The 26,936-nt window shown below is 57.9% G+C and overlaps 4 protein-coding genes across 4 annotated transcripts; 3 read left to right on the top strand and 1 right to left on the bottom strand.

The window, feature by feature from the left end:
• Nucleotides 1–568: 568 nt before the first annotated feature.
• On the bottom strand, nucleotides 569–1,477 carry VTJ83DRAFT_1775 (uncharacterized protein; the record flags this gene model as incomplete). The annotated part of the gene is made up of 1 exon (XM_071007971.1): nucleotides 569–1,477. The coding sequence occupies one exon, from the start codon at nucleotides 1,475–1,477 to the stop codon at nucleotides 569–571; it is 909 nt and encodes a 302-aa protein (XP_070868315.1).
• A 1,200-nt stretch (nucleotides 1,478–2,677) lies between these two features.
• On the top strand, nucleotides 2,678–4,678 carry VTJ83DRAFT_1774 (uncharacterized protein; the record flags this gene model as incomplete). Its single annotated transcript, XM_071007970.1, has 1 exon — nucleotides 2,678–4,678. One exon carries the CDS (start codon nucleotides 2,678–2,680, stop codon nucleotides 4,676–4,678), a length of 2,001 nt encoding a protein of 666 aa, XP_070868314.1.
• Nucleotides 4,679–10,563: 5,885 nt separating this feature from the next.
• Nucleotides 10,564–12,638, top strand: VTJ83DRAFT_1773 (uncharacterized protein; the record flags this gene model as incomplete). Its single annotated transcript, XM_071007969.1, has 2 exons — nucleotides 10,564–10,614; nucleotides 10,674–12,638. 2 exons carry the CDS (start codon nucleotides 10,564–10,566, stop codon nucleotides 12,636–12,638), a joined length of 2,016 nt encoding a protein of 671 aa, XP_070868313.1.
• A 6,227-nt stretch (nucleotides 12,639–18,865) lies between these two features.
• VTJ83DRAFT_1772 (uncharacterized protein) lies at nucleotides 18,866–20,157 on the top strand (the record flags this gene model as incomplete). Its single annotated transcript, XM_071007968.1, has 2 exons — nucleotides 18,866–19,093; nucleotides 19,162–20,157. 2 exons carry the CDS (start codon nucleotides 18,866–18,868, stop codon nucleotides 20,155–20,157), a joined length of 1,224 nt encoding a protein of 407 aa, XP_070868312.1.
• Between the last annotated feature and the right edge of the window lie 6,779 nt (nucleotides 20,158–26,936).

Here is a 26,936-nt window from a genome sequence, read left to right as displayed (position 1 = left end):
GGGGCAGATGGAGGACGAGTGGCTCGATCCTCGACAGCCTTCTGAATAGAATTCACGTGACGTTTCGCCTACGCACGGCAAGGCTGCATTGCCAAGCCGTCACGTCGCGAGGACCCACTTTTCTTCTACGCGCCATCTTGCAGGCGTGCACAGACCACAAATTTGCCCTATAAATTCCAGTCCGGGTCCCACGATTCTCATCTTCTCTTCCTCTTTTCTTCCCCATCCGAGTGCAGGGGTTTGACGTGTATCAGTGAGGATTCGTCCGAGATCACGTTTTTGCTAGTTGAAAACTACACCCTGACCGCTCCTAGTTGGCCTTGGCTGGCTAGGGAATTTTTGGAATCTTCCTCTCGCAGGATTTGTTCATTTCCTTCATCACCATCGATCCGGCAGGGTTGAGGCGAGGAAGGGTTCTGACCATCGCGAGATGCTCTCGTACCAAACAAACTTGGTGTTGGAACCAATCTTGATCTTTCCATTCTTTCGGAACTCGGGTAGTTGTCGCATAATCCCGTACATGATCATGAACATACGACAACGTGAGTGCCTGTTCTTTCCCGCCTCCTTAGGCCGTATCTAGAATCACCACCTCCGCCTCGGCATCGCCAACGCTCTCAACGACCAGCTTGTCCCCAGCATTGACGCCATCCACAAACGCCCCATCTCCCTCGCTCAGCACCCCATCCTCCTCCCTACCATCCAGCTTGATCTTCGCCCTCCCACCCTTTGTCATGGGCAAATGCACGTACACCTTTCGCTTGGTCGCGTCCGTCGCCTGCCCGCCAACAACCCACTCAAACTTGTTCCCAGGCTCGATGATCCCCGCCGCCATGACAAAGTCTGCGTGAATGGCGATGGTCCCTGGAACCGTCGGCTCGGCGGCCTTCTCCTGCGCCGCCGTCGCATCGACGCCTCCCTTGAGCGGGCTTAGCAGCCGCACAAACCCCTTCCGCTTGTCCTCGTCGCTGAACCGCACCCGCGCATACCGCGGCGGCAGCCCCTTCTTCCACGGAATCGCCCAGATCTGCAGGAAGTGCACCCACTCCCGCCCGCGATTGAACTCGGAGTGCGTCACGCCTGTGCCGGCGGTCGTGAACTGGACGTCGCCGCGCTTCATGGCGCCAAACAGGCACTCCCCCGCCTCTTGCGCATCCTGCGCTCCGTCCTTGTTCTTGGTCTTCTTCGGCTGCGTCGAGTCGTCATGCGTGAGCTCGCCTGAGAGGATGTAGCTGAAGATCTCAAAGTCGCGGTGCGGGTGGGTTGGGAACCCGGAGTTGGGCTTCACGCGGTCCTCGTTCAGCACGCGCAACGCCCCAAACTGTGTGAAGCGCGGGTTGTACCAGCCAGCGAAGCTGAAGGAGTGGTACGTGTCGAGCCAGCCGTGGTCGGCGTGCCCGCGGGCGGCGGAACGGTGGGGGGTGATTTTTGCATGTCGAAGGGTGGTAGACATGGCCGTTCGGAGGGGTGTTGTCATGAGGATGCGTGGTTCTAGAGGAATTGGCTGATGGATTGAGATTTCAATGGGGTTGATGATGTCTTTGGGGGAAGACAGAGATGGAGGGAGGTGACTTTTCAGCGCCTTTTATACTACGGTACATCGGCCCCTGTGCGAAGCTGACGGATGGAGAGAGTTTACATGATGCTTCGGTCAGCGTCTCAAAGCTTTTATTCGCATCATCCAGAAGCTCAGAGTCGGCCTGTCGACAGTGTCTCAGCTTTGTCATGATGGTGAGAGGTTGGAGGAGTGGAGAACCAAAAACCCAGAACTCTCGACGAAAGGCTGACGCAGGATTACCTGATGCTTACAGAGATCGTGATTGGCTGTTTCGATCAGTTAGTCAGCTCCGTTCAACCATCAACGTCCTCACCTCCCAAGCTCAGGTTTGTTGTTTTCACTGTTTTGGCCCTTCAGAATCCATCTCACTCTGGCCCACAGCGCTCCGTCGGTTCTTCGGTTCTTAGTATTCTGTGGTCAGAAAGTCAGATGGGTATCGGTGCAGCATGCCTCGACGACACCACCTGGGTGTGATGCGACCTCCGAATCCCCTCGCACGCCTCCATTGTTCACAGCTGGTGGCCACCAAGCTCGTAGAACCCCACTCTGCTCCGAGGTCGCTGTCGGTCCACACTGCCACGCAGGAAGCGTCCTCGACCTCGTCCTCGACCTCGTCCTCGACCTTGTCCTCTATCGCTGGCCCTCCTTGCCAGGTACCTCGCACGTCATTCAGAGGGAATAATCGGTCAAGTTATGGAGGTAGCAGGCAGCGTCGTTCAGTATCTCAAGCCATTGACAGCTCACCCTCCTCCCACATACCAAAAGAGCAATCATATCGTTGGTTCAATACCAAGATCACATAATAGGACCCAATCTCTCAATTGTGAGTCTGAATGTCTGAAAATGGAATCCTGCTGGGTCTCCTTCACCATGCACCTGTCCAGGAGCCGAGCCCTGGATGAGGGTTAGGGTTCAAGATGTGCATTCGTTCCGTTCCGGTGTGACGCACTTCGGCGTGACTCCCACCTCTGCTTATCGGTTCTGGATGCTACGATAAGCCCCGCCACGGGCTCCCTTTTCAACAAGCTGTCGGTCCCAGACGATGTTTCTTGTTCTAGGGACAGGACGGTTGTCCCAACATCACCACTTCTCTCTCTCACGCAGCCTGTGCGACGCTTCATGGACAAGCTTCAGGATGCGCTGCTTCGGCGGCCGCTCTATCTCTACGATCTCCCCGCCGAAATCCTCAACTCGCTCTCCTTAAAACCTGATGCGGGGATCCCTGCCGTCGCCGATGACGATGCTTCGACCGACACCAGCGCATCGCGGAGGCATGTCCCAAACCCTGCTGGCGCCGACAATGTCCTCGGATCGCAGTCATGCTCCCTGTGCGGCATGTCGTTTGCCACGGTCCAGGAGCAGCGCGATCATCTCAAGACGGACCTCCACTACTACAACCTGAAGCAGAAGATGAACGGCCTGCGGCCCGTCTCGGAAGCCGAATTTGAGCAGCTGGTCGAGGAGAAGGAGATGAGCATATCAGGGTCGGACACCACCGAGACAGATGAGGACGAGGATGATGACGATGCATCGCGCAAAGAGTCGGCCCTGTCCGCCTTGCTCAAGAAGCAGGCGTCGCTGGCGGATCGGCGCAACGCGGACGATGGCGACCAGGATGACGAGCCCAAGGCGAAGAGGAAGGGGTCCGGAAAGCCGCCACTGGCGTGGTTCAGCTCGCCGCAACTTCCTGACAATACATACTTTGGCGTGTACAGGGCGCTGTTCACGCCTCAAGAGCTGGAAAACGAGGAGGGCCTTGTCGATCGCATTCGGCAACGGCAACTTCCTCCAATAGCCATGCCCAAGACCCCCAAGGACGACAGCACCGCCGTTCCGCCCGCCTACAACAGCCGACACGTCTTCCTCTGCATGATCGGAGGCGGCCACTTCGCGGCGATGGTGGTGTGCCTGGCTCCGAAGAAGTCCAAGCACGGCTCGGTCGGCCCGATGAACCGCGAGGCCGTCGTTCTCGCGCACAAGACGTTCCACCGGTACACGACGCGGCGCAAGCAGGGTGGCGCGCAATCGGCCAACGACAACGCCAAGGGTCCGGCTCACTCGGCCGGTGCTTGGATCCGTCGGTACAACGAGCAGGCCCTCGTCGACGACGTCCGTGGGCTGCTCAAGGACTGGAAGTCGTTGATCGACACGTCCGACCTGCTCTTTATCCGCGCGACGGGCAACACCAACAGACGCACGCTGTTCGGACCGTACGAAGGCCAAGTGTTGCGGCCCAACGACCCGCGCATCCGCGGCTTTCCCTTCAGCACGCGGCGAGCGACACAAAACGAGCTTATGCGCGCCTTCATCGAGCTTACCCGTCTCAAGGTGAAGGAAATCCTCCCCGAAGGGACCACCGCGCCGGCCGACGAGGCAGCCAAGCAGCCCACCAAACCTAAACCCGACACGAAACCCTCCGCCCCGAAGCTTACCGAAGAGCAAGAAACCGCCATTTTCCACACGAACCAGCTCCAAGCTCTCATCCGCCGCTCCAAACTCCCCGCCCTTCTCTCCTACCTCACCACGAACAACCTCCCGCCCGACTTCCTCTTCCAACCTGCCGGCTCTCAGCAGAACCACCACGCACCCACCCCGCTCCACCTCGCCGCCTCCCAAAACTCCGCCGCCCTCGTTGCCGGCCTGCTCACGCGCGCCCGTGCCGACCCAACCATTTTGAACCGCGAGGGTCGTACCCCCTTCGAGCTCGCGGGCGACCGCGCCACGCGGGACGCCTTCCGCGTTGCCCGGTCCGAGCTGGGCGAGAAGGCGTGGGACTGGGAGAAGGCGCGCGTGCCAGCAGCGCTAGCGAAGGAGGAAGCCGAGCGGCGCGCTGAGAGGGAGAGGGAGGGGCAGAGGAAGGAGGAGGAAGAACGGCGGAGGAAAGAGGAGGAGAGGTTGAGGAGCGAAGGGCCGAAGGTGCCGGACGGTGCCGCTAGGGGCGGAAAGAAGGGAGGAGGGAGCTTGCTGGGTGGAGGGGCGCCGATGACGGCGGAGGAAAGAAGGCAGGAAGAGGCGAGGGGGCTGACGCCCGAGCAGAGGATGAGGTTGGAGAGGGAGAGGAGGGCGAGGGCGGCGGAGGAGAGGATCAAGAGGATGCAGCAGCAACAAGGGGGCGGTTGATAGGCCATGGAGGTTTGCAGGATCGCTAGCGAATGGTCGATTTGGTGCAGTTCGTGACGGGGCGGCCAGCGCGTGGGTGGTCTTGACGCCAGCCCATTCGATGTTTGGTGCCCAATGCAGTGAGACAAGGGTTCCGTAGCGATTGGCACATGGTCGAATCACACATCTCAGCGTCAATGGACCTCGTGCAATCGGACGCCATGCAAGTCTCGATCTTCCCAGACTTGTGCAGTTGCGCTTCCACGGCGCGGGACGGTAACGGTGGGATGTATTATCTTGTCACAAAGAAGTCTAAATGGCGCAGGCACATATGGTTGAAATTTAATACGTGTAGCAAGGCGATGCGCTTTCAACGTCGCGTTGATCGGTGGTTGCTGACAATCTCACACAAGACCGGTCCCTGTTAGTTGGTGGGTTCCACTCCGCAACGCACGCGGGGTTCCATGTCGGAGCTCACATGCCAAGAACCGGACATCGGATCTGTGGAACCCGGCATCCACCCGCCTATGAAGCCGCCTGTATAAGCCACGATCCCTCCCGCGGCAGCGACGCGGCACCGTCTGGTCTGTTGAATACTATGGTGACCGATAGTTTAGGGCAGTCTGGAAGGATTGAGTTTCCTTGGGGATATGTCGACGTTTCGTCGATGGAGCGGATGAGGGCTAGTTCTTCCTCATCTGTACGACCTCGCGAACAAGAGTAGCGGTTGTTAGTGAATGCACAAGAAATTCTCAAGCTGGTTGGTCACAGCAATCAAACAAAAAGCAGAGACAGAAGAGCTGGTGATTGTGAAAATATACCACGAGGTGTTGGTAGAGGGCTGCGGTTGCTGGCGAAGCCACCGCGCCAGCACTTCCAGAGGACCAGAAGAGTGGGTGGAAGAGTGATGAAGAGAGCGACAAGGGCGATAATAGCTTCTGGTGTCATCACGCCCTTCTCCGACTCGCAAAAACAAAGCTGACATTGAAAGATGCGGAACAAGATAACACTAGGGGAACTGCGAGCGAGGCACGGACAGCGACAAGATCAAAGATTACCGATGGATCTTTGGATGACGTGCGTCCTCAAGACAGCTGGGGTTGTGGAGATCGGTTTACGAAACTGAACATTTGAACGAGGAGAATAGCTATTGTCACAAAACACCCGAGCTAGGTACCTCCTAAATATCCATGGCAGGAAGGTTGAGATACAAACTCAAGGACTGAGAGTCTCATTGATTGGCTCGTTGACATTATTCTTATTTCAGCCCGATTTTTGCTGAGGTTCGGATTCGGTCGAGTCATCGTTGACGCTATTGGGCAAGTGGCGATTAAACTCTTTGAATCCTGCCAGTCCCAAAAGCGATCTGCCAAACCAGGCTGGCCACAGGAACCAACGACAATCCCAAAGAGAACATGTTTAGATTTGGGGGCGGAGGGGCGGGGTTGGACTTGGGCAAGTGGCCGGACCATGTCGGTCCCGGAGGTGGTGGGTGGTGCGGGCCAGTCCCAGGTCCCGTCTTGCTCATCGCCGGCCCACAACCGAGGCCGGACTTGGACTCGTTGACCCTTGCCGATGACCGCCTGGGGCATCCGGCAAGCCCCAACCCTTTTCCATTGTCCTAGGGACCAGGAACAGAATACAAACAATGCGAGGAAAGTATATCTAACAAGTATTGAAGCGAAACCGCCGACGGAATGTCCACTCGGGTAGAGAAATCAAGTTGGCGGCCGAAAACGGGCTGATCCAGAATGCAACAGGGCGTCGGCTCTGCCATTTCTTCACTTCTGATCTTGGGTTTAACTAATGAACAGCCTCTAAGAACAGAGACGAACAGACGAATAAGGTACTATGTAGCTTACGAACAAGATATGCTCCAAGCCCACATGGCTCACCTCAGTTCTGTGTTTTGATTTGTCTCGTTTTCTTCTGGCTCGATGTGACCTCAAATCCCGACCCAACCGCAGATGACGCAGCTGATCGGCAAAGACGTTGAGGCTCCCCCGGATTAATACCACCATTATTGTTCTCCCTGTGGACGTATTATAGGCGTACTATAGCGGCACTTGACCGCAGCAATGATTCCCCCGCTGTGCCGCGACGGGTGATCTCCCTTTGTGCCGTGGTAGCCCGTCTTAGCAGGCACAGGTTTGTTGGCCAGCATCACTTTTGCATGTTGGACAATGAAGCCAGAAGAGCAAACAGCGTTGAAGCATCTCGGACATCTGGTATGATGTTGGCAGTTAGCCATGGCACGTTCATCTCATTTTGGATCCCCAATCCGAATATGGGGCCATCATCATGAGCTGGAGCACAGGCCGAAAGGACGAGATTCTTGCGAACAACAGGAGATTGGTGGCTATCACAGCTGGTTTCAGCTTGCTTCTGCTTGTCTTTCTGCATGAGCGACGACCACCAGAGGCAGGGCAGCGGTGTTGGTTTCAAGATCTTCAGCTCATCCGTTCGCATTGACCGATGACAGCCCAGAGAGAGCCAAGCCTGATGATCCCAAAGCTGTCTTTCCACTGCAACCAAGCACCCGCGGCCTTGGGAGGATCATGATCGGTCGCGTCCTGGGATCCCCCGACCGACCAACCGTCGCGTCGGGTGCTCAGACACCGGCAGCTTAGCACAGCCACGCTGCCGGCGTGTCAGAAACCTGCACACCACGTGGTGACCCCGTCGCGGATAACCAGGAATCGGTCCACTGTGGCAGCCCCGCGCGCACAACTCGTCGCGATACGAGGCTTCTGAAACAAAGCTCGAGATCCGGGGGCGTGGCGGTCGAGTTCCCCGTGGTTGCATCAGGTGTCCCGAAATGGAAACGCCTGCTTTCCAGGTTCATTGTTGCCCCTGACGGACCGGGCGGGTTCCGGGGCCAGGGAGCGCTCTCTCGTGTGCCAAGCGAGGGTCCGGGAGGTTCCAATGGGCACTTGTTGCGTTGCGGTGCTACGACTGTGGATCGCCACTCTCCGAAATTAACCATGTGCACGTAGCGTCACGCAGATGATGGGTTAGGTTGTTGTGTTGCTCTCTTGCTCTCTGCACATAACTCGTTACTGAGCAGGTAGCGCCGTGGAAAATGCTTAGCTAAGCGTTGCGGACCAGGCGTTGCATCTCTCCTGAGCATCGCTTGCGCCGAGATGGAGACGGTGGAGACAAAACAAGCGCTGGGCCTGAGACATGCTGGCGTCAAACCGGACCGGCAACACCGTCGTTGGCTGCCGAAACCCACAAAGCATTCTCGAAAGAAAAAAAAAAACGCACTTAGCTCAGCTCAGCTCAGCGCGGCTAGACCCTAACGTTTGCGTAAAATCCCCGATCGAAAGAGTCGGCGGCTCATCAGCGCCATGTTCGGGGTTGTTCGTGGATCGGCAATCCCCCTGGCGTGGACGAGCTCCTGCTAAGCCAGGGGGGTTGGGCGTGGAAGCGCGGCCTTGATGGCACCATGTGGGGTGTTTGTCAGATCACGAGGCGACGACGAAGAGACCGCTGGCAGAGATGGGAAGAGCCGTCACCACGCCGTCGGGTAGAAAAGATTCGATGCGAAGGGTAGGGAGCAACGTAACTCTAGTAGTGTAGAAAGGGCTCGGCTGCGCCGGCATCCGCGGTTTGTTTAGCGGTCAAATGAATTCATCAATACTGCATGGCTCAATCACTTGCCATGACCGTAGACGAGCCAACAGCTTGGTTGTACATAATCCACAGATCCAATGGTTCGATAGTCTCTTTCTTGCAGACATGATGCCATGATGCTGTCTCGCCTTGGTTGGGCCGGCGAATCGTCAACGGAGTCGATGCCAAGAGCGGCATCTCGCTGCCGGGGTGCCCCTGGCTCACCTGAAACATGAAACAGAGTTCGGGTGAAACGTGACGGTATGGAGCTCGGCATTCTTTGGGTTTCGCATGGCTCTCTCTCACCAGAAGAAACCGGGGCATCGCGACCAAAACCTTGGAAGCAACGGCGGCAGCATAAACCACGCCAGCGACGACAGCAGAAGCCGCGGGAACGGGACGGGTTGACACCTGGGGTTTCCCCCTGACTTCTCACGATGTGCAAATGGCGTTCTAATTCTGGCCCTGATCCTTGCTGGGCGGCGCTTGACAGACAGCCAGATGAGATCTCTCATCTCACTCTGCGCAAAGCACGCTTACTATACGATCCAGAATGCCCGTAACTAAAGCACCTATGTATGCTGCTATTCATGACTTCAGCCATGTATGTACACCACATACAGAGCACCACCACCATCAACGCCGTGCTTTTGCATCAATCACCGTCCCATGTCGTCGGGCAACGTTTGGCCAGCCAGTCGATGAAGGCGGCTCGCTTCTGATGCCCTGCGGGGAAACTCATCCCGGGCCAGGGCAACGTTTGGCAGGGGTGCAGCAACGAGGCCAAGTGGACGCCGACCAGGGATGGTGCGGCGCATCGGACTGTTTTGGAGCTCGGATGGCTTGCATTGGTGCATCGCTGCAAAAGGAGAACCTGGACAAAAAAACAAGTGAGCCCGAGAAAACCGTCCCATAGCACGGGCACATGTTCTGTTCTCGCAGTAGTTGGTGGCTGAGCACTCGACGGGCAATGTTTCGAATCATCACCGGGGATCGGCACCAGCGAGAAGCACATCGCCAGATCCCGACCACGGATCTCAAGGATTCGTCTTGTTTCTTTGGTCCCCTTTTGTTTCCTGCGCTGCAGGTCGAAACCACCCGCCAGAGACACTACACTACTATAGTACATCTGTACAGGTGACAGAGCTCTCCACCATCGGCTCAGATGCCCAGATAGATCGGAGATTGTCTCGGTTCAGGTAATTTGGCCATTATCGGTCCCTCCGTCAGTCAACACGTGAAGGAGGTTTGTCTTCTACTGCGTATGTAGACAAAGCCATGGCGGTTTGGGGGGCGTCGAACCCCCAGTGAACCAATTGGCGTGTGTGCGGGTGGCCGCTTGAGCCGCACCCCCTACACGGCACCCCCCCCCCCCCCCTTGGCTCCCGCTTGCGCGCTCGCCGTTCTGCAAGGAGCCCTGCCAGCCAACCAATCCCAGGATCCGGTGGCTTGACCCCAGAGCCGCGCGCCAGGGGCGTCGCAATGTCCAAGTCGCGGGCCGCATCGTGGGCCCAGCACAAAGCAACGACACGCCCGCACGCTCAGATGGCCTCTGCAAAAGAGAGAAGCGCCGATGCTAGGGTTTTGGTCTCGACCCCGTCAATGATGGTTCATACCTTGGCGGGCCATTTCCGCAAAGGGGCAACAAAAATAAACCTCTTTTTGCCGGTCTCTCCCCTGGCAAAACGAAGCTGGCATGCGCTAGGCCCGGCCGTTTGAAGTGCGGCGTCTTGGCCATTGGCCCTCAAGGGCTCTCCCGGAACCGAACCAGGGGGGGCAGAGCACCCTCCACCGCACCCCTCCCCGGATCCTGCGTGGATTCTCTGCTCCCGGACCTCCAAGGTCCAGGTTCCACTCACGGGCCTGCTCGCCTGGTTCTCTCGCCCTAGCGTTCGACCAGCCGAGCGCAAGGGTTGCTGAGCTGGGGCTGGCGGAAGTGGCATGGGCCGCTTCATGTTACCCTCACTCGGGGTCGGGGACGGAGGGTATATCAACAATGCCTTCGTCCCATCCTGCTCTTCTCGTGTTATAGCTCTTTGCCGTGCTCGAGCAGCTTTCTTCCATTCTCACTGCCGTCAACAAGAGGCAAAGCCATTCGCTTCTTTGCCCATCTTCTTCTACTTTGGTCTTTCGTTGGCTAGTCCACGGTTTTTGCTGAGTCGATCGTTCCTGCGAGTCATCGAACATCGGACTCTCTTTTGTCTTTCGCCCAAGCGGCATATACCTTCGTTGCCTCATCGCCTGTTCCTGTTCGTTCTAGATCCGGTTTCCAAACGCTGCCGCACTTCACCATGAAGACCTCGGTGTCCCTCGTGGCGCTCGCCGCCGGTGCCTCGGCCACTGTAAGTGCCCCTGGCTGACGGGCCACTCATCGACACCACGCTGACATGCCACGATCTAGTTCCTCCGTGCCCCTCCCTTCACTTTCCCGGGCAACATCGACAACAAGTGCACGCCCCAGCAGCAGCCCGGCTTCAACTGGGCCGACCTGGACTTTGGTGATTTCTTCAACTACAAGGACTTCATCTTCAAGGGCTGGAAGTGCGAGGACGAGAGCGGCAAGCGCAGCCGCATCACCCCTCGCACCTTTGGCAAGGCCATCGGCGGCATCTGCACGCCAGACAAGTTTAGCTCGCCGTCGTTTGGCTGCGGGCCCAACGTCGACAAGTTCTCGCTGGGCTCCATTCACGTGAAGCCCGAGTTCGACACGGACCTCGAGTTCCACTATGACATGCCCGACGGCACCACCTGCAAGCACCGCAGCCCCTGCAAGGCCAAGGGCACCACCGTCATCAACAGGCAGTGCGGCGGCGCCAAGAACGTCACCATTGTCTATCCTCCCCAGCCCAACAAGCCCAAGCCGACCTGCAGCATCAAGGTTCCCACCATCTCGTTCGATTGCAGCACCGCCTCGAGCACCAAGCCGCCCAAGACGACCAAGTCGAGCACCAGCACCAGCTTCGCCTCGACTTCGACCTTCCTGACCACCACCACCACCTCGGATTCTCCTGCCGAGAGCATCACCACCGCCACCAGCGACACGCCCGGCGCTCCCACCTCGACCGCCCCCTCCACCAGCACCGTGCCTGGCGAGGATGGTAGCTCCACGACCCCCGTCCCTGGTTCGGAGACCAGCACCGGCATCGTCCCCGGCACCAGCACCACCAGCTCGAACAGCGACTCTGTTTCGACCACGGACTCGGTTTCTCCCGGCGACGGCACCAGCAGCAGCCTGCAGAGCACTGCCAGCGAGCCCGCCAGCGAGACCATTACCATCCCGGTGACCGAAACCATCCCGGTGACCGAGACTGTTCCTGTGACGGAGACCATTCCCGTGACCGAGACCATTCCTGTGACCGAGACGGTGACCCTGACGACCAGCTTCGAGACCGTCTCGACCATCTTCACGACCACCACCGAGACCATCACGCAGTGCGAGCCCACCAAGACCGACTGCCCTAGCAACTCGATCACCACCACGGTCGTCACCATCCCCGTCTCCACCACCATCTGCCCCGTCACCGAGACCATCACCACCACCACCGTCCAGAGCAGCACCGTCGTCGTCAGCAGCACTGTCGTTGTCAGCAGCACCGTCGTCGTCAGCAGCACCGTGCTGGCCGGCCCGTCCAGCAGCGACGGCAGCAACCCCAACCCCGGCGTCAGCACCGGCACCGTGCCCGCCGACGGCGTGAGCTCCTCCGTCGTGGTCTCCTCCTCGGTCCTCCCGCTCCCCACGCTCGACATCCCCATCCTCGTCCCCTCGTGCCTCAACACCTTCATCTTCACCACGGGCTGCGCCGACAACACCGATACGGCCTGCTACTGCCCGGACGCCGTCTTCGTCAAGAACGTCTACGACTGCCTCTACGCGCACGGCGAGACCGACGCCCTCATCGCCGAGGCCGTCGCCTACTTCCAGGGCATCTGCGCCAAGTACCTGCCCCAGAACCCGGGCATCGCCACCGACGCGACCGTCACCAGCTACATCACCGTGACCGCCACCCCGACCGTTGCCCCCGTCTACACCACCATCACGCTCATCACGACCACGGTGGAGCCCTGCACCGACGACAACGGCGTCGAGATCCCGAGCTCGAGCACCACCGTCACCATCAGCACGAGCCTCGAGGTGCCCCAGGTGGACATCACCTCGACGGGCGGCTCGGACGTGGTGGTCGTCCCCATCACCACCCCGATCGAGATCTCCTCGGTGCTGCCCACGGGCGTCATCACCGGCGCGCCGACCGTGCCGACCGTCACGGCTCGCCCCACGCAGAGCATCGTCACCGCCGGCAGCGGTCGGGTCGGCGCCAGCCTGGGTCTGGCGGCTGCTGTGGCGGCCGTGGCTGCCCTGGCCATGTAAAGGAAAAAAAATGACCTTGATGGTCTTTTTTTTTTCACGCGCCCCTTGTTTTTTTTTTTTTTTTTCGTCATCATTACACATCATCTGGCATGTCTCTCTCGGAGCATGCAAGAATCTAATTCTCTACGATCCTTACGAACAATATATTTGTATTTGGGCATTATTATAGCATACACGGGATGTCAGTCAACGGGGGTCCTTGACAGGGCCAGGGTGGTTTTGTCTTTCGTTTTGCTCCTTTTTTTTTCCTGCATGATACAGACGATGGGTAAGGGGGGAGGAGAGGGGGAGGGAAAGGAGGGAGCAGCGTGGCTCCCCCCCCACCCTCGTGTACTATTATTCAGCTTTGTAGACAAGTCGGGGTTATACACACTGCTGGGCATCGTCTGTACATACCCTAATAGTTAATACCCCTACCCCCCCTAATCCCCAAGACCGTCCCTGTGACTCAGATCGCCGCCGTGTTTGTTTGAGAGTGAATGTCCAACCATCGTGGTCTGGCGTGATGATGTGATTGGTCTTCCGCGGTCTTGTTGTTTGGCATTCGCTGCCAGAACGATGTGTATCGCGTGCGAGGGAGGGCTGAGCCGAGCAACTGTTATGCTCTGTCCCACACAGCCTTTTTGTGTATTGTTGTTGTTGGGTGCGGTGTGGTGCGGAAATGGGTCTGCCACATAGCCCATGACGCGAGGCATCCATCCAACTCTCCTCTCATGACAAACGACGAGGGCTTGCAAGGTCCTTGGGCCGGGGGGGGAGGGGACTGCGAGTCGCTGAAGGTTTCACAGATCTTCAAGAGCCTGTTTCACTGCGCTGTCTCTGACCGTGTCTGCAACTTGGGGACGGGCCGATCTGTTGATGGAGGGTAACTATGTCTTTGGAAGCGATGTTGCTTTTGCCTGTGCTAGACCTCAATGCGAGGTGCGTATCCTTCTCTGGTTCAAGACAAGACATGATCTTGATTGTTTCTTCCGTTTTGTTTTTGGCCGGATGGGCTGAGGCGGCGAGCCCCAAGAGTGGTGGTCCGGTCAGCAACAACCACCAAGAGCAGGGAAGAGGTGATCAGCTCTGTTCAACTCCAAGCACCATGAATGAACGGCATGACGAACGGACAAGCGCCCACATGGCTCTGTCTTGATCCCCATCGCTCTCATCAGCGGTATGAAGCGGGTATGAGATGCCTTTGGTTGCCCCCTCCCGGCGGGAGTCGAATACCATGATCGCCCACATAGCATCGCAGGAGGGCGAAGCCCAGCAGAAGTTCAGAGGTGCGCGCATCTTGAGGGAATTAAGAACGCGCGGATTACCACCGGGAACTGCGGGCGAGAGAGTGGCGACTTATCTGAGATAGGTACGTACCTACCTATGTGTTGAAAAGCAAGCTTTTTTTCTTCTTTCCTTTCTTTTTCTTTCATTTTTTGGGCGGGGAGAGGGGGGAGGGGCTCATCCATGAATAACAGCATGACGACAGGATAGGACAATCTCCTTCCCATTTGGATGCTTCCTTTTCCATCAGGAGCACATTAACCTGGGTACCTAGCTACCTATCTACCTACCTTGGCCCACGAGTGCCCTCCATCGCCCCTAGACCTTGGGACAAGCTGACCATGACGACCCAGGCCCCACGTCAGGCGGGCAAAAGGTACTGGACTTGCTCCCTTCTGGGAACGGCAAGTAGCCACGTTCGGATGACAGCCGTTGGCATCGAGGAGATGCCATCTTACGTGCTACGCGTCAGACGCTGGATAACCCTGGTATCGGTCGGCAACCTCGTGCAGGCGTGAAGCGTTCGCGACAAGCTACGGGCTGGGGAGAGAGGGATCGTTTGATGATGACAAGGCTTGTCGAGCTCACGTTTGACGTCAAGAGAATGGCCAGGGCTGATGATCTGTATCTCAGCCGTTCTAGATTTGGAGATGATGGTTGCGATGGAAGCGAGGGGCCCTACGCACCTCCCTCCCAACCTGGGTGGCTAGTCCTGATGATGTGGATGTCGCTCAGGGGCTCGTCAGGGTGAAAGTGGGATCCAGGACAAACATGTTCTACACGAATTCGGTTTCACGTTGGTGCTGCCAGCCTGGGAATGATGGATGGGTTATTTCCGAGTCACAGCAAGCTATCTGTCCTTGTTTGCCCCTGGCATTATTTTTTCTTGATCGGAAATCCCACATGACGGAGCGACTTTGCCATCCTGGTCTTTAGAAAGACCAAGGCTTACCTCTTGGCACGAGAGTATTTTTTTTTTTTTTTTTCTTGTCGAACTTTCTCGATCATGGATCTCCCATGAAGCCCCGAGCCGTTACGAGCTGAACGCCGAGACTGGGATGATATGGTCGGAGAAAAGGGCCAAACTTTGCCTTCTTCATCAACCTTACCAGACGAACGTGTACACGCACAGCATCGTCTGGTTCCTGGATGGGTGTGAAATGGTCTCCCCACTTACTCATCCCATGGTGCCATGATGAACATCAGGACATCCGCCTGGTCCTCAGAACGGCTTCATGGCTTCCAAGATCCGAAAAAACAGTACCTTCGATTCCCTCGCCCCGTGCATGGCCGACCCGACCCTCAACCTCATCAGTAGAAAGTGGTCCCCGAAACGCCGCCGGCCGGAGCCCGCTCGCCGTTCTTCATTGCACCCGGCACTGGCTCGGTGGGACCGACTCGCGGCAAATGCGCAGCATGCACCGTACGTACCACCTCGTAGTACAAGGCTCTGACCTACGCGTGCCGCGTTTCTTCAGACCACGCGAGAGGGGCATGTCAAGGATAGCTGTCCGTCGAAAAAAAAAAAAAAAAAAAAAAAAAAAAAAAAAAAAAAAAAGGCGCTCGCGCGCGCATTAGCTAACCATCGAGGGCCGAAACGCCCCTGATGTGGGAGAGGTGGGAAATGCAAAACGGACTCCACCCTTCTCGCTCGATATTCGTTGTTCGGCATCTTCACGTTCCTAACTCGGAAAGTTTTCTGATCCGCCCCCCCCCCCCCCTTTTTTTTTTTCTATTTGGTTTTGTTCTCGTTCGCTGTTGGATGCCCTGAGATATGCAGGCATTGCCCCGGGCCGCGGAGTTAGGTTTGCCGTTACGTACCTACCTACTATAAGGCACATAGGCCGGGTGGCCGGACACATAGCATGGCCTTTTTCTATTAGTACTTGTTTTTCGAGCCAGGGCTGACCGGGGCGACGCAAGGATGCGGTTTCGCCGTTCTGTCGGTATGTTGTTTTCGGGCCGTTGATAGGACATGGTGATTGGGAGCTCCGACCTGGCATATACACGCAGGTACATAGCTAGGTACTCGACGGAACGGTTAGGATGTAAGGCTTTCCAGACCGCGATTCCGATGGGCGAGAGCTCGCGCAGCTCGAGGCTCATGGTATGTACACCGTACTGTGTATGTGCACCGTCAAGGATACGTCTACGCTAGGTTGATGACATCGCTTGCGTGAAAATCCCGCTCGCAGGTAAGGGAGACGGGTGGTACCGGATCTGCAAGCGGCCCCTTTTTTAGGGTTGTTGGGGCATCCATGTGATAAACGCCCCGAGCCAGCTCGAGATCTTCTCGAACAGAGAGAAACCGGCGTGCCAAGACACGGACGGACCTTGGACATGGACGATGAGGGCTAGGCTCACCACCGGCCGCCAGGTCCATGGACAACCAATCTCTCCCGAGGGTTGAGGCTCAACATGGCGCTGATCTCACCCGATGTACCATGTTCCTGGTGATGAGAGGAGGGAATCAGGGAAGCTCATCCGCCGCTGAGCCGCAAGCCCTTCCCCGATGGCCGGCCTGCAGGGCGAAACGGAAAGGGATCTATCTATCTTGACAGCATCGGCACGCGATCTGATAACCTCGGGCGACGGCGCAGCTCTCCCTTATTACCGGGTGGGTGTGAGTAGGCCGAAGCATGTCTGCCGAGCCAGCGAGCCCGCGGAGGCCTCGATCGTTCCGAGAGAGGGGAGACCAGCTCGGATGGAACGCAAGGGGACTAGCTCGGGCATGGCTGGGGTCGAACGGAGATGCGCAAGCTTAGGGTTGGCCATGCGGCTTTCGCTGACAGAATCGCGCGGCAACGCGGCAACACGCGACGTCCCGCGAGCTCGAACAAGTACTGCGTAACTAGTGAACGGCAGTTGACCCCGATGGCGGCGGGCCTGCGATGGTTCTGCGGATGTCGACGGGAATATGTACCGGGCAGGAAGCTCGCATGCTGTGCAGGTTGGAGGCCGTTACCACCAGGCATCCTTTATTTTTCCTCTCCTACCCTTACGTTGTAACGGCACCGCGCGGACCGGCATTCGGCGATAGCCTCAACTCCGATGGCGGCTTTGCGACCGGCCTGAGACCCGGCTGTAACGCCGTTGTCTTTTGGCACCCTCGCTCCAACCAACCCCGGCGCGGCGCCCCCCTCCTGGCACTCCTGGCAGGCGGGCAGGCGGGCAGGCGGGCAGGCATAGGCGAAGATCGAAAAGGGGAGAGGGCGAGATATCAACAAACGTTGAATTTTTTTTTTTTTTTCAGCCTCGCGGCATGCCATAGGCCAGCGCCTCCAAGAAGACCAGGCCAACCTGGCCTGCTGAGGTTGAAAGAAGCCAGGCCTAGGAGATGAGATGAAAAGCGGAAGCGGAAGCGGAGGAGCGAGGGGTTCACCGGCGGGGCCCAGAGGTCGGCACTTTGGCGAGAGCCCGACCGTACGGTACGGCACGGTACGCATAGCTTACGTGTACACTTACATGAAACGTTGCTGGCGCCTTTCCTAGGTTGGGAATGGATTCCTAGCAATGTTCGTGCTTTGGAATCTTTGAATGAATCCTCGCTGCGACAGCTTGGCCACCTTGGACCCAGGCGCCATGGATCCAACCAAGACCTTTTGTCACCAACCTGCTCGCGGTCAGTTGGGAGGCTCTTAAGCCATTCTGGGGTGCCATCGCCCGAGGTAACTGCATGGCCAAGATGGTAGACCCTGACCGTATGTCGTCATCGCGCTCACCCCCCTGGGGGAGTGTGTTGAATCCCCGGTTTTTTGTCGGGCGCTTTTTTCGCCCGATCCCCGAAGTCGAAGCTCTACACGGTACGCTAGCGTAGTAATCCATGCCCTTCTGGGGGCACCAAGCCCTTCTTCTCTTTTTTTTTTTTTTTTTTTTTTTTTTTTTCCCCTCGCTTTGCGATCAGAAAGCCCTGATCGAGACCATCCCGTCCTTTTTTGTGTCCCGCCCAACTGCGGGCTCGAGAATGGACGAAGAAGCGACGAAACCCCGAGACCAGACACCAATGGTCTATAGTACTGTGTAACCAGCCTTGGTCCTCGTCGTACCAACGGGGGAGCCACCCCCAACCACAAGCGGATGTCTCGAACGGGCCCGGTAACGGCTCCTCCACGGCGTGGGACGCCACGGGATCCTTGCAAAGTCCGCCGTCTCTGATGGACAAATCCGTTCCGACCCGGCTGTGAGACTTCCCCACCCACCGCCGCTCCTAGGGTGGCAGGGGTGAGAGAACAAGTGAGCAAAAGAGGGCGCACGCGTCTCGGGCATAACGAACAAGCCGACATCCGTCCTCAACCGCGCCCAAACACCCCCGTGCCCGCGCGCCGCAAGAGGGTGGGCGGGCTGGCCCCCAACCCCGAGCCGCGCCGTCGCAATCGAAACGGGTCGTTGGCCCAGCGCGGCACGACAAGAAGGGCTGTGTATGAAGCACATGGCTTGGTTGAAGGCAGGTAGTCGAGGCAAGGTACCTAGGTCTGACGGATCAGGTACATACTGCGTACGCCCCTTCAAGGGTTGGTTCGGTATTGTACTGTATGGTACAAGGGTACGGCCTGGACGCCGTTTTTTTGACCCTCCATTGTGGCTGGCCCTGGTCTGTTTCGGTCGGTTCTCGGGGCCAGGTCTCTCTGTATGTACAGGCATTATTAATCCTGGGGTACTCGCACCCACGCGAAATACCATGATGCCGTCACTGCTGTTCGCCTTGGAAACGGACGAGTAGTCGTGGCCAACGTTAGCAACGTTACCCTGGTCCCGTCTCATCGTCTTTTACCCTCTTGCTCCTTGCAGGCCCCGGTCCTCTTATACAAGTATCGCGCTTGGCCCCCTCCGTCCTCTTCACCATCTGGTGGTTGGTGGCTCTCACTTACACCCGAGCTCTTGAGACCTCTCGCATCTCTATCTCGCTTTCCCCCCTTCGTCCTTGTCTTCTTCCCCTTCTCTGCCCGGCCCCACGGTCCGCCATGGAAAGCCTACCAACACCGCCGAACGAGGACCTCGTTCGGCCTCAGGCGATCAAGAAGCCTCACGGCAACTCCAAGAGCCTCAAAACCGTGCCCCGGGCCCTCAAGCGTTCCAGCCCGCACAGCCATCCGCCCTCGCCGGCGCGCGAGACGCACCATCACCACGGCGATGGGAGACACAAGCGGGTGTGGAAGGCCTGCGAGAGGTGTCGCATGAAGAAGACCAAGGTGCGATGCCAATGCTCTCCCGTCTCGTGTGGGTTTCTCTCTGGGGCCTAACCAGGGTCATTGAATAGTGCGATGGCGAGTTCCCATGCAAGAGGTGTAAAGACGACGGGTTGATTTGCACCGCCGGGACGCGCAAGAAGACCGAGTACAAGCAGCTGCCGCCAGGGTACGCCGAGGTGCTCGAGAACACCCAGTTCGTCCTGGTCGCCACCGTCCAGAAGCTCTACTCGATGGTGCGCAACGGCGACACCTGGGATCTTGGCGATCCCGAGCTCAACGATCGCGGCCAGCCCGTCGTTCACAACGTCGCCGCCAAGCTCGGCTGCCTCCGCCCCAACAACGACCTCGACCTGCCCGTTCACTCCATCTTTCCCGAGGACGAGGCCGGCATGGCCGAGCTGGCCCGCCAGCTTCGCGAGCACAACGCCGCCACCGCCGCCGCGAGAGCCGCCGCCGCCGCCGCCGCTTCTGGCGCAGCCGGTTCGCCGCCATCTGTACTATTATCGCAGAGCACCGCCGGTAGGATAGACCCGACGTACCAGCAATACCCCCACGCCGACCGCGCCGCCAGCTCGTCTCCCGCATCCGACGCCGACCACTCCGACTTTGACGGCGAATCCGGCAATTACAGGCGCTCCGCCTTCGGCCCTGCTTCGTCCTCCAGCACCCTCAGCATGTCTCCCGCCAGCCTTTCCCTCGGCGAGCTGGACGTCTCACCACCCGTGTCGACCCTGCCCAGCAGCACTGGCAGCTTCAACGCCTGGATGAGCGGTCCGCAACAACAACAGCAACAACAACGGCAAGAACAACAACAACAGCAGCAGCAGCAGCAGCAGCAAATATGGATGGCGAGCCAGGGTTTCTTGGATACGGACATGGTCGGCGGGGCCTCCGGGCTGCTGGCGGGATCGGGTTTCGGCATGAAGATGCACCCCTCGGCCTCCTCGTCGTCTTGCCGCAATCCGTCAGGCGTTATGATGGGTATGGCGGACCCCATGATCTACTCGGGCTACGACGAGGATCCACTTCTGCGCCCGCTATTTGCGAATCCGGCAAATATCTGAGACGGGCAACGGCGCTTTCGTGTCTTAGGTTTTCTTTTTTTTTTTTTTTTTTTCTCGTTCTGGTTTTGTTTGCATTGGGTCGGTTCTGGGAGGAAAGGGTCTTGGCTTGGGTTCCGGAATTGGGGGAGTTTGGAAATCTGGTTTGCCAAGGCGTTTACGGCACGGGGGGATACACAAACATACACACACACATACACATAACGCACGCACAAAAAGCACCTACACACACACGCATACACCCACACATCCACACAGCTACTGCAGCGACTGAACCATACGACGCCTACCGAGCGCGAGGCATTCGGGGCCCGGGGTAGAGAGTCATAGCGATCGGCGTTGGGCCGGTGGGGAAAAGGAGAAACGACTTGACATCAACGTCAACCCAGCCACCCTTTCAAAATCGGATGGATGACGGAGGCGGGGGAGTGCAACATGCGTGTCGGTCCGGGTGTACGCAGTATGTCGCCTACAACCCGAACGAGAGGGGCAGGAGAAGAAAGACCATCGGCCAAGTGCAGAGAACCAAGCTGCACGGGAGTTGGCGAGCGAGCGGCGCTCGCCCATTTTTGGTTGTTGGGGGTAATACCCATCGTTTTTTGCCTGCTTCGAGGTAGAAGATATACACACACACCAATAATGTTAACGTCGATGCTCCAACAGTTTGATGGGGTCCGTGTCCTGTCCTTGCCCGGTTTCCCGGTTCCTGGGTGGGCGACAATGGTTTGCTCGCCGGTTACGCGTCCCGAACGCTGTTCAGCCACAGCACACGGTCCATGGCAAGGCCCCGTGGTTGCATGTCTTGGTCGCGTAGGACAGAGCCGGAGGATTGCCGGCACACCGTGCGACCCATCCGCCGGCCAGAACCTACTAGTATGTTTGTATATACCAAGACAAGGGCAACAAGAAGAACAGCGACAACAACAAAAAACAACAAGAACAACAAGACCAGCCAAGGTCACATCTCTCTTGTCCTCCCCCTGACAGGCTACTGCGTACATACGTGACACAACCGCCTGCCCGACCATGCCCATGGGGACGGGGACGGGGACTGGGCTGAGGCTGGGCTGAGGCCGGGCTGGGCTGGGTACGTTATTACCTGGCAAGAAGCAGCAGGGGCAGAAGGGACCAACAACAACGACGATGGCGATGGCAATGGCTAGCGATTCGCGCTTCTTTTCTTTTTTTGTTTTCAGCCCCGGAGGTACTACTGTAGTACATGCATAGACACGGGGTGCACACGTTTCTTCGGGCCATCGCGACATTCCACTGGCCCGAGCGAGCCCTCTCCCAAAAGGGACCAGCCGGGGCCCCGTACTTACGATACACAGAAAAGGAAATAAAAACCCTCCTCCCTCCGCTTCCCCGATCGGTAGCAGAGACTCCAGACTCCAGACTCCAGACCCCAGAATCCAGAATCTAGAATCCTTGTGTATGTATGTATGTATTCCTGTGGTAAAGGCTGCTTGTCGGCGGATCGGTGTGGGCTGAGGGCGGGTGAAACCCGATGTGCTTGGCCATGCCAGGTCCAGGTCCCCAAAAGCCGAATGCGGTAATAGTGCTTTGGTAGTAGCAGTGGTGGTGGTGGTGGTGGTGGTGGTGGTGGTGGTGGTGGTGGTGGTGGTGGTGGTGGTGCGGGTGGTGGAGAGTAAGTGGGGGAGAGGGGGAAAGGGGGGGGGGAGCTGGAGCAGGGCTGGCCCGCTAGGTACCTTAGTCGGGGCTGAGGGGTGTGGAGGTGATCGTCACGGCAAGGGGGTGGGTGATTCAGTCAGAGTCAGGTACGCTCGAGGAGACAAAGAGCGGAGGGGAGATGGAGAGAACCTCGAGTGGAACGTGTTCTGTTCCTCCCTCCCTCCCTCCCTCCCACGCCCCTCTCTCTCGGCTCTCCCTGTCTACTGTGTATGTTTTGTCTTTACCCCTGTGGTCCTAATGTACTGTGTGGGTGGTGACGGGGAAATCGGGCGCACTTGTCCCAGGCCGTATGTAGTAAGGTAGGTAAGGCATGGGCCATGTGTTCTGTTCCGTGTTCTGCGCAGTAAGGTAGGCGGTGTTGCATGGTGCCTTTAGTCAGGGTAGGTCATCATGGGATTGCCGAGGCAGCGTCTGGTGGGCAGCAGCACGACGTCTGTTGAGGAGGGGGTTCATCCTCCACCAGCCAGCAAGCAGGCTGGCAAAAGGAAGGGGGAAGGGGGGGTTGGGGTTGGAGTTGAGTCTGCCCTTTCTGGGATCGGTCCGTTACTGTGTATATTTTTGGTTGGATGGTCTCTGGTTCCCCATGACGAGTTGCAGAGATCATATTAGATGACTCAGGCGCCGCGCTCACATTTGGCGGTGGGGGGTGCATCATGGAGAAACCGTTAGGTGCAAAGGTGGTTTGTAATGGACGGAGCAACCATGGAGGGAGGATTCATCATCACGGAGCATCTCGCCACGCCCGGCGCGCTGGTTCGTGGCTAGCGCGCAAAGAAAGGATGCTGGATCGTGAGCATGGCACCATTTGACGCCCTCATCGAGCGCCATTCGAAAGCCTCGTCGAAAACCCGCCGATGCCCGCTGTGGGATGTACATGCGACGTTTGGAACAAAAAGTCTCCGACTGGGCCAGCGCTGCCCTCCCTTGCTCCTTTGGTTCCTTACTATAGGTACCAAGTATATGACATACGCAGCAAACGTACGGCGCCCAAGTCAGGTACCTGCACTAGAGTACCTGACCTTACCAAGCCTACTGCGTACGCAGTACATAAATTAGTTGCTGCGTAATGTCACAGGACCTTGCCCAATATGGCCATGTAAGCAGCCTTCCTATTTGGGACGTCGTTCCAGGTCTTGGAAATCCAGAATCCAATGGCCACGACATGCCTCTCAGCCCTCACCCTGCCTAGAACCAACCGGCTGAGTCGAGATTCCGTCATTGGCCCTTTGTACTGGTAGTGCCGTCGTCACTCCCCTGGGGCGGAGCAGGTCGCCCTGCTCAAACCCTCTCTCATATCGGCTCCTCAGAGCTACCGAGTGCACAGTAGAGGCTACCCAGACGGTGGTGGGTTGAGAAGAGAGATCTTCGGAGGACCCTCTTGGGCACGGCATGGATCAGCCTTGCCCTAAGACAAGCGCCGGGTTGTTGTGATTGCTCATCCCTGTGGGGATCGGTCGATGGGGGGGGAGGGGGAAGGGTAAAAGAAAGCTGTCCCGTCCGAAACTGCTGCTCCGTCTTTCTACGCAGCAGACACTCGGTGCCATGCTCTCTCGAAACCCCCGCCCCCCCTTCTTCCCCCCCCTTGGCCTGCCTGCCCCTGTTTACGTTGGTTAAGACACATACTGTAGACTTTACCTTCGCTAAGTAGGTCGGTAGTTCGCTAGGTAGGTCTTGTACACCTGGTCTTATACACCAGGTCAACGTTGAAACCGCGAGAGCGGCAGGCCGACCGCGGCGCGCGACCACCTCACCCTGAGATCTCGCATGCGATCGAAAGTCGACAGCGATCTTGCATGGATACGGGGTGCAGCCTTGACGGCCATGTCCGATTTCCCGTACAACGATCGCAAAGAAGAACCAAGGTGTTTCTGAATCGGACTTTCTTTTTTCATGTTTTTTCACATGTTCCCCTGATCCGAATGGTCTTTGGCAGTGGATCATCAAGAGCGAGATGGGCCGAGGAACAAAAGCTCATGACGTGTCGTTACGTCGTTTGGCACGTCCGTTACCGATCCCCAGCGCCGGTGGATCCATGCTTGGCATCGAGACCGACCCAACATGGAAACCGCCGAGCCGTCGCCGCGTCGAGGTCAACCTCGTCGCCTATCCCGTTCGCGATGCATGCTGGCCGCATCCTCGCCCTGGCGGGTTCGCGCGCGCGCGCGCCACGCTGCGGCCGCACCGTTTGGTTTCAAAAGAAAGCGAGCCAGCGGAGCCGGAGGGTGCGGACCCTTGCCGGTCCGTCTGAGAGCTGGCGCAGAAGGGGGGGAGACGACACGAAATCCTTCGGAACCGTGCCGCGCGGGCTGCGGCCGCGATTCATCCCAAGTCGACGTCTTGTTCCAGAGCATGGGCACCAGACGATTTGGGCCCCCCAACGCGAGCGTCCCTAGGGCACCAGGAGGGAGGCTCCATTCTGCGGCATGGACGATGAGCGCCGCCTGGTCTGTTCGGGCCCGGTCCGTTGGCGGGCCCAGCGGGCGGTGCAAACTGATACCGGCACGGCGCCGACGCCGTGGAAGGATGGCATGTGGGATGGGCGGGATCAACCAGGGCGTTTAAAATGCATGTTTGAAACACCAAACGGTTGTTCCTGGGGGCTCGCAGGGGCATGGTGGACGATCGCTGCACCGTAGGGGGGGGGGAAGGGGGAAGGGGGCTGGTCTCGATGACGCGGTATGGCCTGGCCCCAACGTATGGACCGGCTTCCGCTTTTAGGCGAAGCAAAAGGTCTCGTGTTGTTGAGCGAAAGGGAGGGGGGATAGGCGTTCATCGCGCCCGTCCACCACGGATGGGATTGCGCCCCAGGGTGCGAAGAGAGGAGCGTCACGTTCGCCGCATGCGAGGAGGCCCCCCCCCCCCCACCCTCCCCCCAAGTCTCCGGTGTACGCAGTAAAAGCCGACGAGTATCTCCGTTTCGCAGCATGCTTGGGTCCAGTGACACTTGAGCCGCCATTGGAACCTTCTCGACCCAGGAGAGTAGACCCCGGTGCCAGGCCGAATGACTCTTCGCGTCCATCACACGTCCTCAAAGCCCCGGCTATAACATCGTCTATCGCCGACGGTCCTGACGGCCGCCGTCCAGACCTCAGGGCATGTATGAGCTACGCCACCAGTCAAGTTCCTTGAGGCTGGATACAACTGCGAGTAGGCCCCCGTTCGATGGGAAGATCCAATCAAAGGCCCAGGACCGTACATATGCCGTGGGGTGGGGGGAGGCTGCATACAGGAGAACACTGCATCAAGGTAAGCTGACCTGAGCCAAACCCCGGTGGCTGTCTCTCCAATACAGCATCCGAGGCAGACCGGAAGCAAACAAAACACCGAAAAAGAAGCAGAAGAGCAAAGTGCCGAATGATGCATAATCAGTCCAAAAAAAAAAAAAAAAAGAAAAGAAAAAACGGAGAATGTTCATCAAGCCTACCTACTTACGTATGTATTTTGATAATAGAGCCTCTTCAGACCCCAGGATACCTCTCTACCTGAGCCCAGGCTGCAGGCAGGGTCCGTCTCCCGTCATGCGATCCCCTCGCCGGACCCGACCACGGACGTCGAGAGCCCTCCCGCCCCGTGTAGATGTTATCGAGGTCTGCCTGGAGCCTCATGGAGCCTCTCCAAGAAACTACAAAGGGCCATGAGACAACCTTTTCCGAGCCGCCCACCAAGCCACCCCCGCAGCCAGGCCGGTGAGCTGCACATTGCGATCGATCACAAGCCGATGCTAGACGAATACGAGACGTGCGAGCCAGCGAGAGCTGCAGTCTACGTTGTCTGCCTTGTGCTCCTTTTCTTTGTTGTTCTTCTCCGCTTCGTTGCAGGGGAAAAGGGGGGGGGGGGGGTCAGTCCGCCCGGCGATTGGCATCGCATTCGTAGCGTCTGCCGGTCAACCATGCTCGTCGCCAGCTTCACTTGTCCCCCCACCACGAAGAGAAAAAAAAAACGCCCAACATAGCACATACGATGCTGAGCTGCCTCAGCCACGGGGAATGACGACGTCGAGGAGATGGGCAACCTTGGGTACCTTCGGCATGTTACCGTACTGTATGGAAATACATGCTGCCGTGCTGTAAGCGTCACGACGCTGCCCGTTCCCTAGGTGTCGCTGCACAGCGCACCCCCTCCGTTTCCTCAACCGGTGGTCATGCAGAGAAGAAAGAGAGCAGAGCGGAAGGATTGGCTGGAGGATGAGTCTTAAACACCGCGAATGGTCCGGGTAGCTTACCCAGGCTGTGCAAGGGGGGGGGGGGGGGGGGGCTAGCTAGCGATCTGGCCCCTAGTGACTTTAGTTGGTACCCGAGCTAGCCACCTCACGATGATCTCAAGGCAGACCAAGGCGCAGCAGAGCCGACACAGACTGCCTTCGCCATGGAAGATTCCAAAACATCACAAAGATGCACCGGAAGACACCCAAGGAAGCCTCGGCTCGGATGTCGACGGCCGTTCGCCGCCGCCCTTGACGGCCATCGTTATCACGGCCGGCCACAATTCGCGAGCTCTTCTGTCAGCCAAGGTAGGCCGCCTTGCGAGGCATTACAAAACACGCCGCAACGGGTCGATCACCAAAGGTGCTCTCGGCTTTGTAATAGCTATCAATACTTCGTACACGGGGCTACAAGCACGCCAGCGGAAGCCCAACCCGTCACCCTGTCTCGATGCCCAACAAGGGCGACCATCCCGAACGATCGGACAACGCTGGTGTCCGCAGCCCCGAGATCCCTGACCGGTGCCCGAGCCGCCAATCATGATAAGTCGATCCGTCCATGACGTGTGCTGCGTGCTATGTGCTCCAACGTGGGGAAAACCAAAAGGCATGTATACTTATATGATTCTTGAAAAAACAGACCAAAAAAAAAAAAAAACAAGTCTTACGAGACCCGTGCATAACGGTTACCGTTAGGCCACACTGCCATCCCCAGACATCAATGCTAGGTATATGCATAAGTATGTACCTACATCAGGTGAGTAGGTAAGGTAGGTACCTACCTTGGAACTCACGGAGCGTCGTCGAACCACGGAATATCCCGCTTCCTTTCATGCCCTCCCCGTTTTACCTCCATGACTGGATGACATGAGAGAGAGGACATCACGAC

The sequence above is a fragment of the Remersonia thermophila genome, chromosome 2, assembly GCF_042764415.1.
Source record: "Remersonia thermophila strain ATCC 22073 chromosome 2, whole genome shotgun sequence".
Classification (NCBI taxonomy): domain Eukaryota; kingdom Fungi; phylum Ascomycota; class Sordariomycetes; order Sordariales; family Chaetomiaceae; genus Remersonia; species Remersonia thermophila.
This window is presented reverse-complemented; position numbering and strand designations above follow the sequence as displayed.